The sequence below is a fragment of the Fundulus heteroclitus genome, chromosome 12 (assembly GCF_011125445.2).
Source record: "Fundulus heteroclitus isolate FHET01 chromosome 12, MU-UCD_Fhet_4.1, whole genome shotgun sequence".
NCBI lineage: Eukaryota > Metazoa > Chordata > Actinopteri > Cyprinodontiformes > Fundulidae > Fundulus > Fundulus heteroclitus.
The window spans coordinates 32,360,477-32,375,768 of NC_046372.1; the positions used below are offsets into that span (position 1 = coordinate 32,360,477).

The window sequence follows — 15,292 nt, forward strand, 5'->3', positions numbered from 1 at the left end:
ATGGAAGGTCAATTTTTCTTTTTCTTTAAAAAAGTAGGATTTTCTGCGTTTTAAACCCACAAAGGTCATGTACCAAAATTGATTAAATAGAACTAAATGAATAATAATAATAATAATAATAATAATAATAATAATAATAATAATAATAATTATTATTATTATTATTATTATTATTATTATTATTATTATTATTACGACTAAAAGCCAAACATTTGCCTAATCTTTCTGCCTTCCCTGCCTTGCTGAGGAACTTTACAATAAATTGTATTTGGCCCATATAGCTTTTGACTTGTCACAGAACAGGGTGACAGAATATTCCTCAAGCTTTTAGAAAGCATGGCTGCATATCTTATGGTCACTGCATCCCTATCCAATAAAATGTTGGATGTGTTATTTTTATCATTTTAATACATATTCTCTGTCGTTTATTTCAACATTTTAAATAAGAACCAGTGTGTTGAAAATAAGGTAACCTAAATGATCAATACATTTTTTTAAGGATAAAGTCTTAGATCGTGCAGTCACCACGAGTTATTTTATTTTGAAATTAAAACACAAACTTCCCCTTTTCTTCCTTGTCTTTTTTTCCCCTGCAAGACAGAACAGGAGCAAACGTCAGCCTTTGAGTCCACTTATGCATTTTAGAAAGACACCACCCCACAAATCTCTCTGCAAGCATGTAGACTGAAAAAGAAAAGAAGACGTCATACGACATGTTGATTTATTGTGTTTTTCTTTGGACTGCAGCAAAACCACTGAAATCTTATGCATGTAAATCTATAAAAGGTTTTATGTGTCTGAAACAGTCTAAGCTTTTTGGGTGAAGTAAAGCGGTTAATGTCTCAAGCAACATCTGCCGGTATGGACTCTGGAAAGGGGTCTTTGTCGGGAAAAACTATGATCAGAAATCCTCCCAGCTTGTGCACAGCTCCACTGCCTCTGCAGAATAAAGAGCACATGTAGCGCTTTGCAGAGGAAGGTTGACCTGCAAGGCAATACAGCAGAGTAAAAACATTACAAGTTATACCTATATATAAGGAAATTAAATGAGCCAAGCAGATTATGTCATACTTTGGGAATAAGTGGAGGGGTCAATTTTCTTTTGCAAAGCCCGTCCCAGTTGAATCCATCAAACCACCTGAAGACACAGTATCACAGTCTGTAACACTGTTTCCAAGCCGAGCCCAGAATCTTTATGTAATGAAATTAATCCATGCTCTCACTTGTGCTTCTGAATGGCCTTGGCCCTGTTTCTCTGACTGGCCAGTCTCTCTGAAGGTTTGCCCCTGGGCGATGGAAAGCAAAGCAAAAATAAACAATCCATGAATTAATCATTTGCTTTCTATCCTGAACCATCAGAAGTGGAATAAAGCTAAAAAAAATGTTAAAACTCATTACAATACACTGGCTGGGGTGGGGCTTTCTAGTCTTGTTGGTGTGTATTTATACCTGCAAAGGGTTTTTATGAGATCGCAGGCATCTCTGCAGAATGATTTGGGGAATTCGGTCTGATCGATGCCATGGACGGTTGCAGAGAGAATCTTCAATGGATCAGAGCCATCAAACGGGAGTCTGCAGAAAGAAACAGAATCCACTCAGGCACCTTCAAGCAACCATGTCTCACAAAAGCATGCATTACAACCACAAACCACAAACCACAATGTATTTTATTTGGACTTTATGTTACATATAAACCAAAAAAAGAGGTGGATAGTCATAGCGCTGAAGGAAGTTTAAACATGGTTTTTAACTTTTGTGTTAGTCAATACTGAATTATATTTTGTTGTAAATACAGCTTTAAGGTACCTTGGAAAAGGTGATTAAATTTATTTGCTTATTTATTTCTTTTTTGCAAAATAGCTCAGGGTCATTCACACTGGATAGAGTGTCAGTAGACATCTAAATCTACAGACTCCTAATTTGATTTAGGGCTGGACTTTGACTAGGCCATTCTATACACATGATTTATTTATTTTATCTAAACCCCTCCATTGTGGCTCTGGCTGAATGTTTAGTGTCTGCCTGAAAGGTCAACCCCCCACCGCACTGTCAAATCTTTTTCAGCCTCCAGCAGCATTTTTCAGCACCGCCCTGTATTTAACTTCATATATCACCTCCTCAAAAACAGCATCCGCATAGCAAGATACTTTCCCCGCTCACCCATGTTCCACAGTGGATAAAGTTGGTTCAGAGTGAGGGTGGGGTTAGTTTTTCACTACATGCAGTGTTTCACATGTATGCTGAAGGGTTCAGTTTTGGTCCCATCTGACTAAAGTGTGTCCTTCTGCATGTCTGCTGCGTCCTATTGTGCAAAGCTGCAAACATGATTGTTTGGGAAGTTCTTTCAACAACAGTTTTCTTCTTGTCACTCTTTAATCGATGCATATTGGCTAAATTTGTGAAGTGTGCAACTAGTAGTTGTCCCACCTGTGCTGAGGAGGTCTGCAGCTCCTCCAGAGTTACTAAGGGGCTTCTTTAATAAATGCTCTTCTTGACCAGCGTGTTCGTTTACACTGCAAAAACTGAACTCAAAATAAGTCAAATGTTCTTAAAATTTGTGTATTTTTCCTTGATTTAAGCAGGTAAATAAGATGATCTGCCAATAGAATAAGATTTTTTGCAGTTAAAAAAGGGAACAATTCATCTCCATCATCTTATTTCAAGTGCAGTATATCTAATTATCTTATTTTAGGGGTAAAAATACTGATTTCATTGGCATATAATCTTATTTACCTCCTCAGATCTAGGACAAAAACACTAATTTTAAGAACATTTTACTTATTTTTAGATCCGTTTTTGCAGTGTAGGTGGAAAACCATGTCCTTGTAGGCGTACAGTTGTTCCATACTCTCTGTTTTCCGGTAACTAATAATTAATGGCTTGGTGAGATGTTAAAACATTTTAATGTTGCTTTATAACCAACTTCTACTTTTCCACAAACTTATCCCTGACCTGACTGCGCTGTTCACGGGTCTAATGATGCCTTTTTGTCACAATTGTTCCCTAACAAAGCTCAGAGCTGGACTCCATTTACCAGTTAGGTGACTTGTAAAGACAGCCGGTTCCACCGGATTTTATTTTTCAGTAATCATACCAAAGGAGCTGAATACAAATACACATCACAGCTTTAAAATGTTTCTGTGTAAAAAATCAACAGCATAATGTTGTTCTATCAAAAGAAATCCCAAACAGCAGTAGTTTGTGGTTATATTCCGACCAAATGTGGAAAGCTTCAAGATATCAGAACCCTTGACAAGTCTGCTTGGTTTTACTCTGCTTTAACAACACCCTTACAACACGTTACCAAAGCATGGTTTCTCGAACGTTTAACGCTTACCTACCACTGAGAAGCTCAAACACAAAAACACCCAGTGACCAAAGATCTGCGTATGTACTGTGGCCTTTGCTGAGGATGATTTCCGGTGCCATGTAGCCCAGTGTGCCGCAGAACGTCCACGTCTTCTTACCCACCTCCACCCTCTTCAGACACCTGGAGCTGATCTGTGGTGGACATCAGTACCGTCAGCGCTACCACACATGAAATCCAGCAAACAAAACGCGGCGCTTGTAGTTACCAGTTTGCCATAACCCTGCTCGTCGAGAACAACGTTTTCAGGCTTGACGTCTCTATAGACGACTCCTCGACAGTGAAGGAAACTCAACGCTTCGACGACACACGCTGTGTAGAACTTGGCGCTGCCGTCATCTAAATATCCTCTGAAAAATATTATGGAGAAGTTCTCAAGCTAAGCAAATAAAGGTCAAGTCCTATTTAAAAAAAAATAAAACACGGTCAGAGCTACCAAAGCAGAGTAGATGGAAAATGGCAGCAAAAAAAACCTGATGTAGCAATAATCAAAAACCCTTTGAAACATTTTAAATTGTTCCAATCTGTAGACAGCAGTAAATCAAATGTTTTGGTTCCACTGTGAATGAAAGCAGTGAAACAAATGTTGAGTTTTTTCAGTACATATGACAGTGTCAGGTTGCTGTATTTTAACATACTTACTTTTCTTTGAGCAGACGAGACAAATTCCCACCCAGACAAGCTTCTGTCAAACTGTAAAGATGCTCAGCATCTCGGAACGTTTTGTATAGTCTGTGATCAAAATATAGAAAATTGTTAAAACACTTGCAAAAGTTGTCAATCTCCCATTTATTTGTATTACAACCACTTTAATAGCCTTGTATTTAAATGGGGTTTTGTGCGACAGAGAAACACAAGTAGTGCATAATTGTGAACCTGAAGGAAAATTATCCTTGGATTTCTAAAAAAAAAAAAAAAAAAAAGTGGCATACCTTTGTTTTCAGGCCTCCTGAATCATTACCAGAAACACCTTTTATTGCCATGATCTGTGAGTCTTTGTGTTTTGTTTCTCGCTTGGCTTTGAACTTTGATTAAATGCTGTAAATAACCACACTCTTCTATAGTTTGCATTGAGATACTTCCTGCCTTCTGTCCTTTGTTTATTGGTTTAGAGTCTGATTTTAGTGTTAGTCTGTCGCTTTTTGTGTAGTTGGGTCCCTTTGTTTCCTGTTTAGTTCCCTTTGTGGTTATTTTTTTGTTAAATACTCACTTTCCTCCAGCTTCTCAGTTCTGTCCCTTGCCCAGCGGCTCTGCATTCTCCTGAATAATCTCCCCTGGTTCTCTTGTCGCTGAATAACATCCCCAGCTTTTAAAAGCCAGTATGTTGAATGCCCTCCTTGTAAGATCCTTTCATCCGTGCTTATTTTTCCTGCGCTTCTGTTTCTTTATTATCATTTCCTTCAACATGATTCTGCCTTTTTCCTGTCTGTGCTTGGGTCCAATTCCAGACTTTATGACAGTCTTATGGGGATATGCACCTACCAGCTCTGCACATTCAGAGACTCAACGTTTGAACCATGTTTTTCTTTTCTTCTTTTTTTTTGCAATAGTGTTCAACCTCAGTCTAATGGCATTACGAGATTCTGTGAGAATCAACATTAATAGTTTTCAGATTCTCAGTTGCATTTGGGTCAGATCTTTGACTGGGCCATTCTGATGCATGACTATGCTTTGATTGAAGCTATGCCACTGCTGCTCTGGCCGTACGTTTTAGTGTTCTGTCCTGCTAAACAAGTCTGTCTCAAGTTTTTTTGCAGACTCTAACAGCTTTTCTTCCAGGATTTCTATGTATTTAGCTGCATTCGTCTTCTCATAAAGTCTGACTAACTTCCTGTCCCCGCTGAAGAGTGGCAAGGGGAATCTGGATGTGTTTACTGGTATCATACTAAAGGGATCTGAATACAAATGAACACCACATTCAGATTTTTATGTTAAAAAATACCTTTTTTGTAAATCTTAGCCATTATGTTCAATTTTGTGTTTGTCTCTTTCTCCCAAAAAACATACACTGAGTTTCATGGTTGTAAAGTGAAAAGGTGTGGAAAAGTTAAAGGGGTGTAAATACGTATAAGACATTAATTGGTTGCTGAACGAGATACAAATGAGTTACATCAACATTAATTTCCCTTTGGGATAAATAAAGTATTTTTGAATGGAATTGAGTTGAATATACCTGACAATGAAGGGACAACGGGCCTCCGTCAGGATGCTGCGCTCCCTCAGAATGTGCTCACGCTGACCGCTGTTGAGGATCAGTTTCTTCTTGAGGACCCTCATGGCATAAACACACCTGGTGTTGCTCTTTAGTTGCACCTGAAAGCAATGAGGGGGAAAAAAATCGATACATAGCTGTGTGGGAACAAGGAATCTCAATGAGCCAGGAGCTCTGGGGTCCGTGTGATTATGAGTGAGCTGCTGCAAGAGCAACCCTTTACCAGGTCTACGTGACTAAACTCCCCAACTCCCAGAGTACGAATAATCTGGAAATCGCTTAAGGTGGAAGATGCAAGGGAGGCAGGATCCTCTTTTGGCCTGGGGAGGAAAACACAGATAAAATGTTTTTTTTTTTTTTTGTTTTGTTTGTGGTTGTAGAATAAGATGATGCTGCAATGCTCCTCACTTGACTTTTGGTTCATTGCTGTGCTGCACCTCTGCAAGGCTGTCGGATCCTGAACCTTCAATAACATCCCTGAAGATCCTGAAACACAAACAAGTAGTGAATATTCCAACATTTTCTGGACAAAAAACCTCTCTGCAACATATGTACAGCCCGCAAGAGCATAAAAGCTGAGGCAAAATGAAACTTGCAAGCCCAGCTGGTCAGCTTACCTTCTGTCTATTACCAAGCATGTCACTTCTCCAATAGCCATCACATTAGCAGGCCGAATGGTTTCCCTGGGGGCAGAAAGAAAGAATGAAAGAAAATCCTAAGAATATCATTACAAAAAAAAATTATATTTGCGAATGTCTGTGGAACCTTTAGGGTTTTGCAATGATTTTTAAAAAACAAGGCTTGGTTGCACTGATTAGAATTTATTTTGGCTAAAAATGACACAAAGAACCTGAAATATAAACACACGATCTATAACCAGGAGGTACTGAAGGTTCCAGAATGTCTTTTAACTTGATAAGGCCGGGGCTTTTTATCTTCCTGTTATGTAATACAACATGTCCTGAAATGACCAATATGCAAATATACCAATGAACTAAAGGACATCACTGGGGTTAAGGATGTCTGGGGTTCCCTCCTGGACCTGTTGCCCCCCGTGACCCGATCTCGGATAACCGAAGGACAATGGATGTATGGGTACCTACTGCTACTGACCTCTGTCATGTTCAATAAGATATCTGTGTGTTGTTCTTACCCCCAAAGAGCTTTTTCTCCAAACCACTGTCTCTCAGAGAGCTCGGCCACAACCACCTGGTCCTGACGGCCTGGCTTCTTTTCTGTCACACTCACCTGAAGAGAAAACGGCGATGAACACGGCAGAAAAGGGGCACAGTCTATATTATCCTCGTTATAAAACAATTACTGTCGCTGCGCTGACATTTGGACTCCGTCTAAATCTATTTCTCTAAAAAGTCTCTGTCTGAGCTGCTGTTGGATGGATTTAACTTTACCTGGCCTTTGCTAATGATATAAAAGGTGTCTCCAATGGCTCCCTGCCGAAAGATGTAGTCCCCGTCTGCGAAGTTTGTCTGTAGAGGAAAAAAAGGTAAAAAGCAAGACAAGAAAGGAACAATAATTGTCTTTGAGGACACTGTCAAGCAGAGACCCCCTTTCTCGACGCTTTTTCACAGATGTGACACAAAGAAAGCTGAAAATTGAAAACGGATTCTGGAAACCAATCTCTACCTCTTCCACATGATCAAACAATTTCCTGATGACATCGTCTGGTAACAGCTGCAGAAAGGGGATGCTGCACGCAGACACAAAGAACACAACAATAAAAGGGAGCTCTCAGGAAAAAAAAAAAAAAATCTCACACTATATCCAAAAAAAAAAAAAACGTCTCCCAAACAAAACAACAAAAGAGATCCAGGAGGAATGAGAGGGAGCGGATGACGTTTAGTGTGGCGGTCTGACGCTCACCTCCTCAGCAGCTCCACTGAATGAGAAAGCCGGCTGAGGCCACATTGTGTGAGCACACACTGGAAGCTCTTGCGGTCGATGGCCCACAGCTTGCTGTCTGTTTGCGCTGCAGTTCAAAAAGACAAAGGCAAGAGGAAATGATAAAGGCTATGTCAGTGACACAGGAGCTCAGCTATGGACACAGCAGAGAAAATAAAAGACACACACTGCCTGCAGCGGCGGTGGCTGGAGAGCTAAGACTCATCTGTGCACTAAAACAGACACTTTAGGTCAGGGCAGCATTAAAAATGTCTGCCCCCCCCCCCCCCCCCCCACACACACACACACACACACACACAGAGGACACTGAAGATAAATCTAATCTAATTCCCTCCACCATAAATACCCTCTTTCTTTATAATAGAGTTTGAAAGTGGTGTAAATTAATAATGACCCATATTGATTGGTTCACAGAAGCTTCCTGCAAACGGAAGTAGATGTCCTCGAGACGCTTTAATTACATCCAGTCTCTAATAAGATGGTACAGCCCTGATAGCTTCATTTCCCCATTCAAAGATTCTCTGTGGGTGCTCCTAATTTATCCCCCCATGATGTCTCACTTACGGCTACTGCTTTTTATTTAAAATCTATTTGGTTCATATGTTCAGATTTAAATACTATGGGCCTTTCTCAAAGCACGTTTTCCTGCTGTTTTCTCCCATACTAACCTTTACTTACAGGTAAAGATGTTCATACATCTTTACCTGTTGTAAATTTTGTCACCTACACACAACAACGTATCTTATTTTGCGTCTGTACAGACAAACACAAATTGGCACTGAACTCTGCGGGTGGAAAGGTAAAAGACACATGCAGTTCAAAAATGTTTGAAGGTAAAAATCCGAAAAGAGAGAGAGGATGTTCTATACATCTTCCTTTACTCTGATACTCCTAAATATATAGAGTCAGCCTCTGTCGAATTTAATCTCAGTGTAGATCCAGGTGCTCTATGAAGGCATTAGAGGTCTGTTAGAGAACATTAATGAACAAATAGCATCCTGCGCTACATAAACCTGCATCGGCGCTGCAGATCTATGTAGCTCAGGCAGGAGAATACGTTGACAGATGAATAATCTCCAGGCGTGTACCACTAAAAATCTGACCTATAAAATAAAGCAGCTGCGTTCAAAGGCTTTCTTAAAAACAAGGACAGAAAGACATAAGAAGTCCAGTTTGCCTCAAACCCTGTAGAGAGAACACAATGGGACGAAGGTGCTCTGGTCAGATGAGACCAAAGCTTGTTGTCCTGAAACATGTTAGGCAACCGCCTCCATACAGTATGCCTGAAATGCAGCGAAAAGACCTGAAAAAAAAAGATGGCCAACACTATGTATGCACATCACCCTGAACAAACCGTGCTCACCATGAAGCACGGCGGTGGCAGCATCATGCAGTGGGACAGGAAAGGTTGATAGATGGCGCTAAATAAACAACAATCCCAGCAGACTCAAAGAGAAAAGCTGTTTGAGTCTGCTGAAGAGTTAGGCCTGGAAATCTGACGTATCGGGTGATGCCCGTTGGGTCTAAGGCAGTCCTAATTTAATCCAAAAACACATTAATAAATGTATTTATTTTAATTAATTTATGAATTTAAAACGTTTATTAATCAGTTTAATTAATGCATGAATAAAATGATTTATAAATAGATGTTACTGACCCCAACGGTTTATGAGACCCCAAACATGGCCCATTGTTATTTTTGTTTTTTTTCTTGAAATCGCTCAACCCTCCTCAGCAGCCTACTCTCCATGTAGGTTGCTGTGCTTTAATTAATTTATTTTTTTGTCCACATATCATCTAGTTTTTTAAGTGCATATCGTATAACTAATCACGGCTAACCATGATTAAAAAAAGCTGGGGCCATTTTTTAATCCCAGTCCCGTTCTGATTGGGGGGCAGAGTCGCCGTCCACCAGCGCAAACACCTCAAACATGCCGTCAAATGGGATGTGTGAGTCAAGAGTGGAAAAGTGATGTTTATATACTGAAAGAGACCGGCGCTAGTCAGAAAAAGAAATCCAAGTCCCTGGATGAGCAAAGCAGGCGGAGACTCGGCCCAAAACCACATGTCGCTACAATTTGCAGAGAAAGGTTGGGTTCTACAAAGCGTTGACCCGGTCAGGTTGAATACGAATACCGGTACAAGCATCATTAAACGTGTTGTGGCCATTTATGATATATTTTTTGGATTGTATTTTCTAACAATTTAGTTTTCTTCTTTTGGGTAGTTGGAATATATTTAAGTTAGTTTAGAACCAAAATTTGTAATTAATTTTTAGATTTGAAATGTTTAGATTACGTTGTTAATTGTTAGACCCTCCCATTAATTTGAGTAATTAAGAACACACCGGGTGCTTGGTGCAGATCTATCGTTTGGTAAATGTCTGGTGTGGACGGGAGGTTTTGTAAATGATTTTTTGACCACTTTTAGAACTTCAAACGGCAAATTGAGATTATTTTTTGTTTTCAACAAGTTGTAGGACATTTTTTAGTCTTTATTTTGTCAATATTTTTTCAAGAAATAAATCCCATATTTTTACAAACCAATGAAGTAAGAAGTGCGTGCAAATCAAACCACCTGTTACCACCCACGGCCTATGTTGGAATTTTGTTTTTTTGGAACATGGAAGGCCGCGACAAAACGTAAATCAAATTTAAAACCAGTTGCGGCCCAGTTGTTAGAACTGTCGACTTACAGCGAGTAAGTCTTGGTTTCAAATCCCAGCCGTGGCCTTTTGCTTGGACTTTGCATGCTCTCCCTGTGCCTCCATGGGTTCTCTCTGAGGACTGCAGTTTCTACACACAGTCCAAAAACATGTGAGGTAATTGGTCTCTGGAAATTGCATGGCTGTTTGTCCTGTGTGTCTCCATGATGGACCAGCAGGGCGTACGATGCCTCTAGCCCATGAGTGTTTTTCACAATTCCTTCACTACTTTGAATTTATTACAGAACGTCCGACCAAAACACTGTCAGGTCTGTGGTGGTGATGCAACAAAATGCGAGGTATTTGAATACTTTGGCATCTCATTTTGTGCTTCTATGACTTCTTGGGGTCACCTGCTCCCGTATCACCAGACCAAAGCCTCGCCGACGGCCTCAAATGCAAAGAGAAACTATTTTCAGGTCGGGAAGGAGATAAGCACGGCGGGCCCTGAGCGAATCCAAAGGGAAGGGATGACAATAATGGGCACGGAACAAAGGAGGACAGGCTGTCACCGTGAGCCGAGCATTGTTACCAGAGAGCAGACAGATAGCGGAGAGTGGTAAATTGGAAAGGCTGGCTGCTCTCAAGATAAAGGAAGCGGCTGAAAGAGAGAAGTAGAAGCTCCGTGATGCCAACTAAAGTGATATTTTTTTTTTCCCATTTACACTGATCCTGGCCACTTTTACAGCCTGTTTACCCACAGCTAATGTGTATTTATTTGTGAAACCAGGCCAGATATCCGTGGTGACAGCTGAGAAAGTTGTCCCACCGGCCTCTGGGATCGGATGAGACGGAGAAATGAAAGAGCAACGTCTGTGTTAAAGGGAATTGCACACAATTTTTTTGGGAACATGGGTGCTGGGGATGTTTTCAGAGGGCATTATTTGTAAATGTTAGGACCAATACGTGCCTGCTAAGAACAGACTGCTGGCTTATTCTGTAAAGCAGAGCATGTTTGATATCCTCCCCCCTTTCCCTGAGGAAAAGCAAAACGTGAATCTGCAGCGCTGTCGTCGATTGCAAGACGGATTTTTGATTTCAATTTCCACAGACATCCTCTGTCTCACACCACACCAAACAAGAACTACTCCACCCAATCCAAAACGAGACACCGTCAGGTCTCCGTACAACGTCTGTCAAGTGAAAGACGTATTTTGTGGTGAAAGTGAGACGCCGACACAATGCTTACCTGAGACAGAGATGCTGTGGGGGCAACCGTAGAGGAGCGCCACCTCTCCAAACGTGGCCCCTGGCTCCAAAGTGAGCACCTTCTGTCCATCTTTTGTCACGTCCAGTCTTCCTTCTACCAAAAAAATAAACAAATTAAAAGTGTTTGCACCATTTGAACCTTTCCACATTTTGTCCCGCTACAAAAGGTTTTACACGACAGAGCAACGTAAAGCGGTGCATAATTGTGAAGTGGAAGAGAAACGATGTGGATTTCGGAAATGTTTTACAAACAAAAATCTTAAAAGTGTGCATTTATATTCAGCCTGCCTCAGTCAGCATGTTGTAGAACCACTATTTGCTGCAATTATGGCAGTGAGCAAGTCTTTTGGGGTACGTCTGGACCAGCGTTGTGCATCTGGATTCTGAAATATTTGCAGAACTGCGCAAGCTCCACCTCATTGGATGGGGATCCCCGGTGGACATCGATTTTCATCGATTTTAATGTTTTAGATCTGGACGTTGACTGGACCATTCCTACCCATCAGTATACTTTGATCTTTTGCAGCCTCTAACAAATTTGCCCTCCAGGACTGTCCTGAATTTAACTCTTTCTCCCTGCCTGCCGTGTTCCCCACATGGCTTGCGGCAAACTGCAAAAAAGACAATAGTTTCCAATGACTCAGATTAAATAGCCTACAGATGAACTCACAAATGATTAACTAGGGTATTCTGCTAGGTTTTAGGCAAATCAATGCAACCCGCACGTTTCATGATTTTGATGTGTACATTTCTTCTTTAGACGAAGCGTGTACCCTTTTGTACAGTTTTCCAGTTGTGCACCACTTTGTGTCGGTCTGTCACACGTAAATCCATCTAAGCTTGAGGCTGTGATGTGGGAAAACGTAAAAACGTTTAAAGGCTATGCTATGAGCAGTTTTCAAGGCACAGTAGTATAAATACTTGCCCTTTGCTTTCGCGTCGAACAATCTGGTGTGCGTGAGAGGTGCAAGGTAGACACACAAGGAGTAAATGACTCGATTAGATCAGAGCAGAGCAGGGAGCTGGCACCTTACAATTCCAGGCTGTTCTTCAAGAAACTCCAATGAAACTTTGTTCTGCTGCCGCCTTAAATAATTCTTGTGAAGATTTCAACTCAGAACAGCAATACGGATCCAGAGAATTTTAGCCCAGTTCTGCGTCCGTCTCGTAATTGTGCTTTGGGGCGACATCTGATCTAGTCCAAAGAGCCTGAGCCAGAATCAGTTCAAATTTAAAATAACAAGGACTTGATCATATCTGAGCGAACTAGAGCATCTGTAATATCTGAAAAGACCTGACAAATAACCTGAAGTGTGATGAATGTTGTTGATCGTAAGAAGAAAACGACTTGCCTTCTAAAACAAAAGCCTGATCCCCAGAGGTCCCCTCCTGGACGACAAAGCAGCCCTGATTGATGGAGGCTCGGTGCATGCAGGCGGTGACTGCCCTCATTTCTTCTTCGTCAAGGTTCTTCAACAAGTCGTTTTTCCAAAACGCTGACCGGATCAGCCTTTGAGATCTGAGGACACGAAGAAATGACACAGATGTCACTCTGTTGCTCATTAATCACCTTGGATGCAGACTGGTGGAGGCTTGGAGGAAGTCTGAAACCGATACTTGCTGACTGGCAGTCAATGAGAGTGAGAGTTTTCACTGAGAGCTGGTGTGAACTGAGGGAACAGTGCGTGCTCTTACTCCTGGCTTTTGTCACAGCTTCTGTAAGAAACCGACGCAAAAGTCATGGGATCCGGACTGAAGGGCTCTGAAATGACTGTCTGCCTTTTTGCCCTCCTGTTGTCCTCAATTTGAGCTGCGGAAGCTACAGGAGAAGAGAGAGAAAAAAAAAAGTAACACCCAACACGTCAGGATTCTAGGTCAGGATTTAAGCACTTGTTGATCCTCCCAAGTTATCAGGCGTTAAAAGCATCGAGCTTTGCAGACCTGCGACGGCCGTAGAGGGTCCAGGGAGGGACAGGGCGGTTCTGTAACGATCCAGTTCTTCTTGCAGTCGGCGGATGAGTTCGTCTTTTGTGTCCAACTCCAACTCTAACTCGTCTATTAGTGTGTCCCTCTGACGGAGCTCCTCAATCTTTAGCTGTAGTGCAAACTGCAGGTCCCGGAGTGTACCCATCACCTGCATATATCCAGACAGACAGACAGACAGACAGACATCCAGATATAGCTGTTTATGCATTTACGCTTTCCCATTCTCATATTTCACCCAACAGTAAAATACACTAAATGCAGCAGGAAATGGAATTGCTATGCCCAGAATACAGATACTTGAACAAACAACAATATGCAACGAAATTAATCCACATACAGGATTTCTGACAGACCACTCACATAATCCGATCTCTCACCGGTGCAGCCTGAATATCGTTGCAGGGGGGGGGTTCCTCACTTGTCTCCAGCAGGTCTGTGCATGTCTGACAGCGTGCAGCCCCCGAAACAGGTGTGCATCCCTTCTGTAAGCGCCCAACTGAAGGATGCTCCTCTCTCCCGCTGGCCAAGGCTGCACAGACAGAGCAGGCAGCCAATCACATGACCCACACTGTCCGAGAAAAAAGGGAGGTAGGTGGGGAGTGGGAGCGAGGGGTGTAATGACAAATGCATGGACTGGATCCGAACTGGGTCAACGGGTCCTTAGAGAGTGTTTGAAGAGCCCCTGGGGAGGATCCGCCAAACTGAGCGGAGAACATTAATCATTTCCGTCGCTGGGAGAAATAAAAGGCTGAGCTGTGTGCACTGACCGATTTAGACCTTTCTCTCTCTCTCTCTCTCTCTCTTCTATGACTGTTTATTCTGAAGGTTTTTTTTTAATGATCTCTTAATTTTCTGTGAAATTGCCATTTGTGCTTGATGATATAACAGTAATATAACTGATAATAAAAGCATTGCTACACACTGGTCCCAGTTGGATTAGATAGATAGATAGATAGATAGATAGATAGATAGATAGATAGATAGATAGATAGATAGATAGATAGATAGATAGATAGATAGATAGATAGATAGATAGATAGATACATACATACATACATACATACATACATACATACATACATACCAACATACATACATACATACATGTACATACATACATACATGCATGCATAGATGCATAGATGCATAGATAGATAGATGTTACATATGCTTGTGTGTGTGTGTTCTTGTACTTGCAGCTGAGGAAGAGCATTTCATTTCACTAGTAAATTAAGGAAAAAAGGTAAAGTGAGGAAATTTTTTTGTTCCTCACTTTACACTTCATTTTAGGAATTATATTTAGGACTAATGTGTCAATTAGGATAGGGATACAAATATACTAGTAAACATTAGGGTTAGGGTTAGGGTTAGGCCACAGGATGGGTTTAAAACTAATGGAAGTCAATAGAGGACGAGGAATGGTCCTCACTTTGTATCTAAAACAAGTATATGTATGCGTGTGTGTAAGATTGGTGGCCATACAACAGATGCACCAATGTTAAAAAGAAAAAATCCGTTCAGTGCAGGTCAAATCATTCAAAACATTTTTGAAGCCAATACGAGACAAACTGGTCCAGTTGATATCTACAACATCCATAATAAAATCAGATCCAATCCTATAGACATTAATTCTTCTTCAATCACATTTTGTTCTATCATTCTTATCTGTTTTTCCCTGTAGATTAATGTTGTTTATTCTCACGCACAGTCGATGTTAATGGTCGTAACCCCCTGCCAACAAAATAAACTGTACTATATCCATTCATTTAGAATATTGTTAGTTTTTATGTGTCTGGGAGATAAACAAAAAACAAAAAACAAAAAAACAACAGCATAATAAATGCGGCATCGAGATCTCATCCGAACAAAACCGGCAGGTTTAAAACAGCAGCTG

The 15,292-nt window shown here is 41.1% G+C and overlaps 1 protein-coding gene across 3 annotated transcripts; it reads right to left on the reverse strand.

The window, feature by feature from the left end:
* Positions 1-707: 707 nt before the first annotated feature.
* prkg1l (protein kinase cGMP-dependent 1, like) lies at positions 708-14,013 on the reverse strand. Of its 3 annotated transcripts, none has more exons than XM_012863270.3 (20): positions 13,776-14,010; positions 13,354-13,546; positions 13,108-13,231; positions 12,765-12,931; positions 11,393-11,506; positions 7,461-7,566; positions 7,224-7,287; positions 6,989-7,066; positions 6,733-6,827; positions 6,197-6,262; positions 5,988-6,065; positions 5,803-5,899; positions 5,541-5,680; positions 4,010-4,099; positions 3,576-3,717; positions 3,338-3,501; positions 1,450-1,572; positions 1,224-1,286; positions 1,072-1,138; positions 708-985 (listed from the first exon to the last, which is right to left on the reverse strand). In XM_012863270.3, the coding sequence occupies exons 2-20, from the start codon at positions 13,541-13,543 to the stop codon at positions 902-904; spliced, it is 2,052 nt and encodes a 683-aa protein (XP_012718724.2). In that variant the 5' UTR covers positions 13,544-13,546; positions 13,776-14,010; the 3' UTR covers positions 708-901. The 3 variants fall into 3 exon arrangements, 2 of the variants coding, with proteins under 2 accessions (XP_012718724.2, XP_021172607.2); XM_021316932.2 differs by having other exon boundaries at positions 13,759-14,008; XR_002428217.2 differs by lacking the exons at positions 708-985; positions 1,072-1,138 and having other exon boundaries at positions 3,342-3,501; positions 13,759-14,013.
* Positions 14,014-15,292: the final 1,279 nt, after the last annotated feature.

What these genes read in the sequence shown, in the direction of transcription:
- prkg1l (XM_012863270.3), bottom strand. Translation starts at nt 13,543, where the DNA reads ATGGGTACACTCCGGGACCTGCAGTTTGCACTACAGCTAAAGATTGAG. An exon ending in AGCAGGGTTATGGCAAACTG is followed by an intron (nt 3,502 to 3,575) that starts GTAACTACAAGC and finishes TGTCCACCACAG; the next exon opens with ATCAGCTCCAGGTGTCTGAA. An exon ending in CCCCTCCACTTATTCCCAAA is followed by an intron (nt 986 to 1,071) that starts GTATGACATAAT and finishes ATTGCCTTGCAG; the next exon opens with GTCAACCTTCCTCTGCAAAG.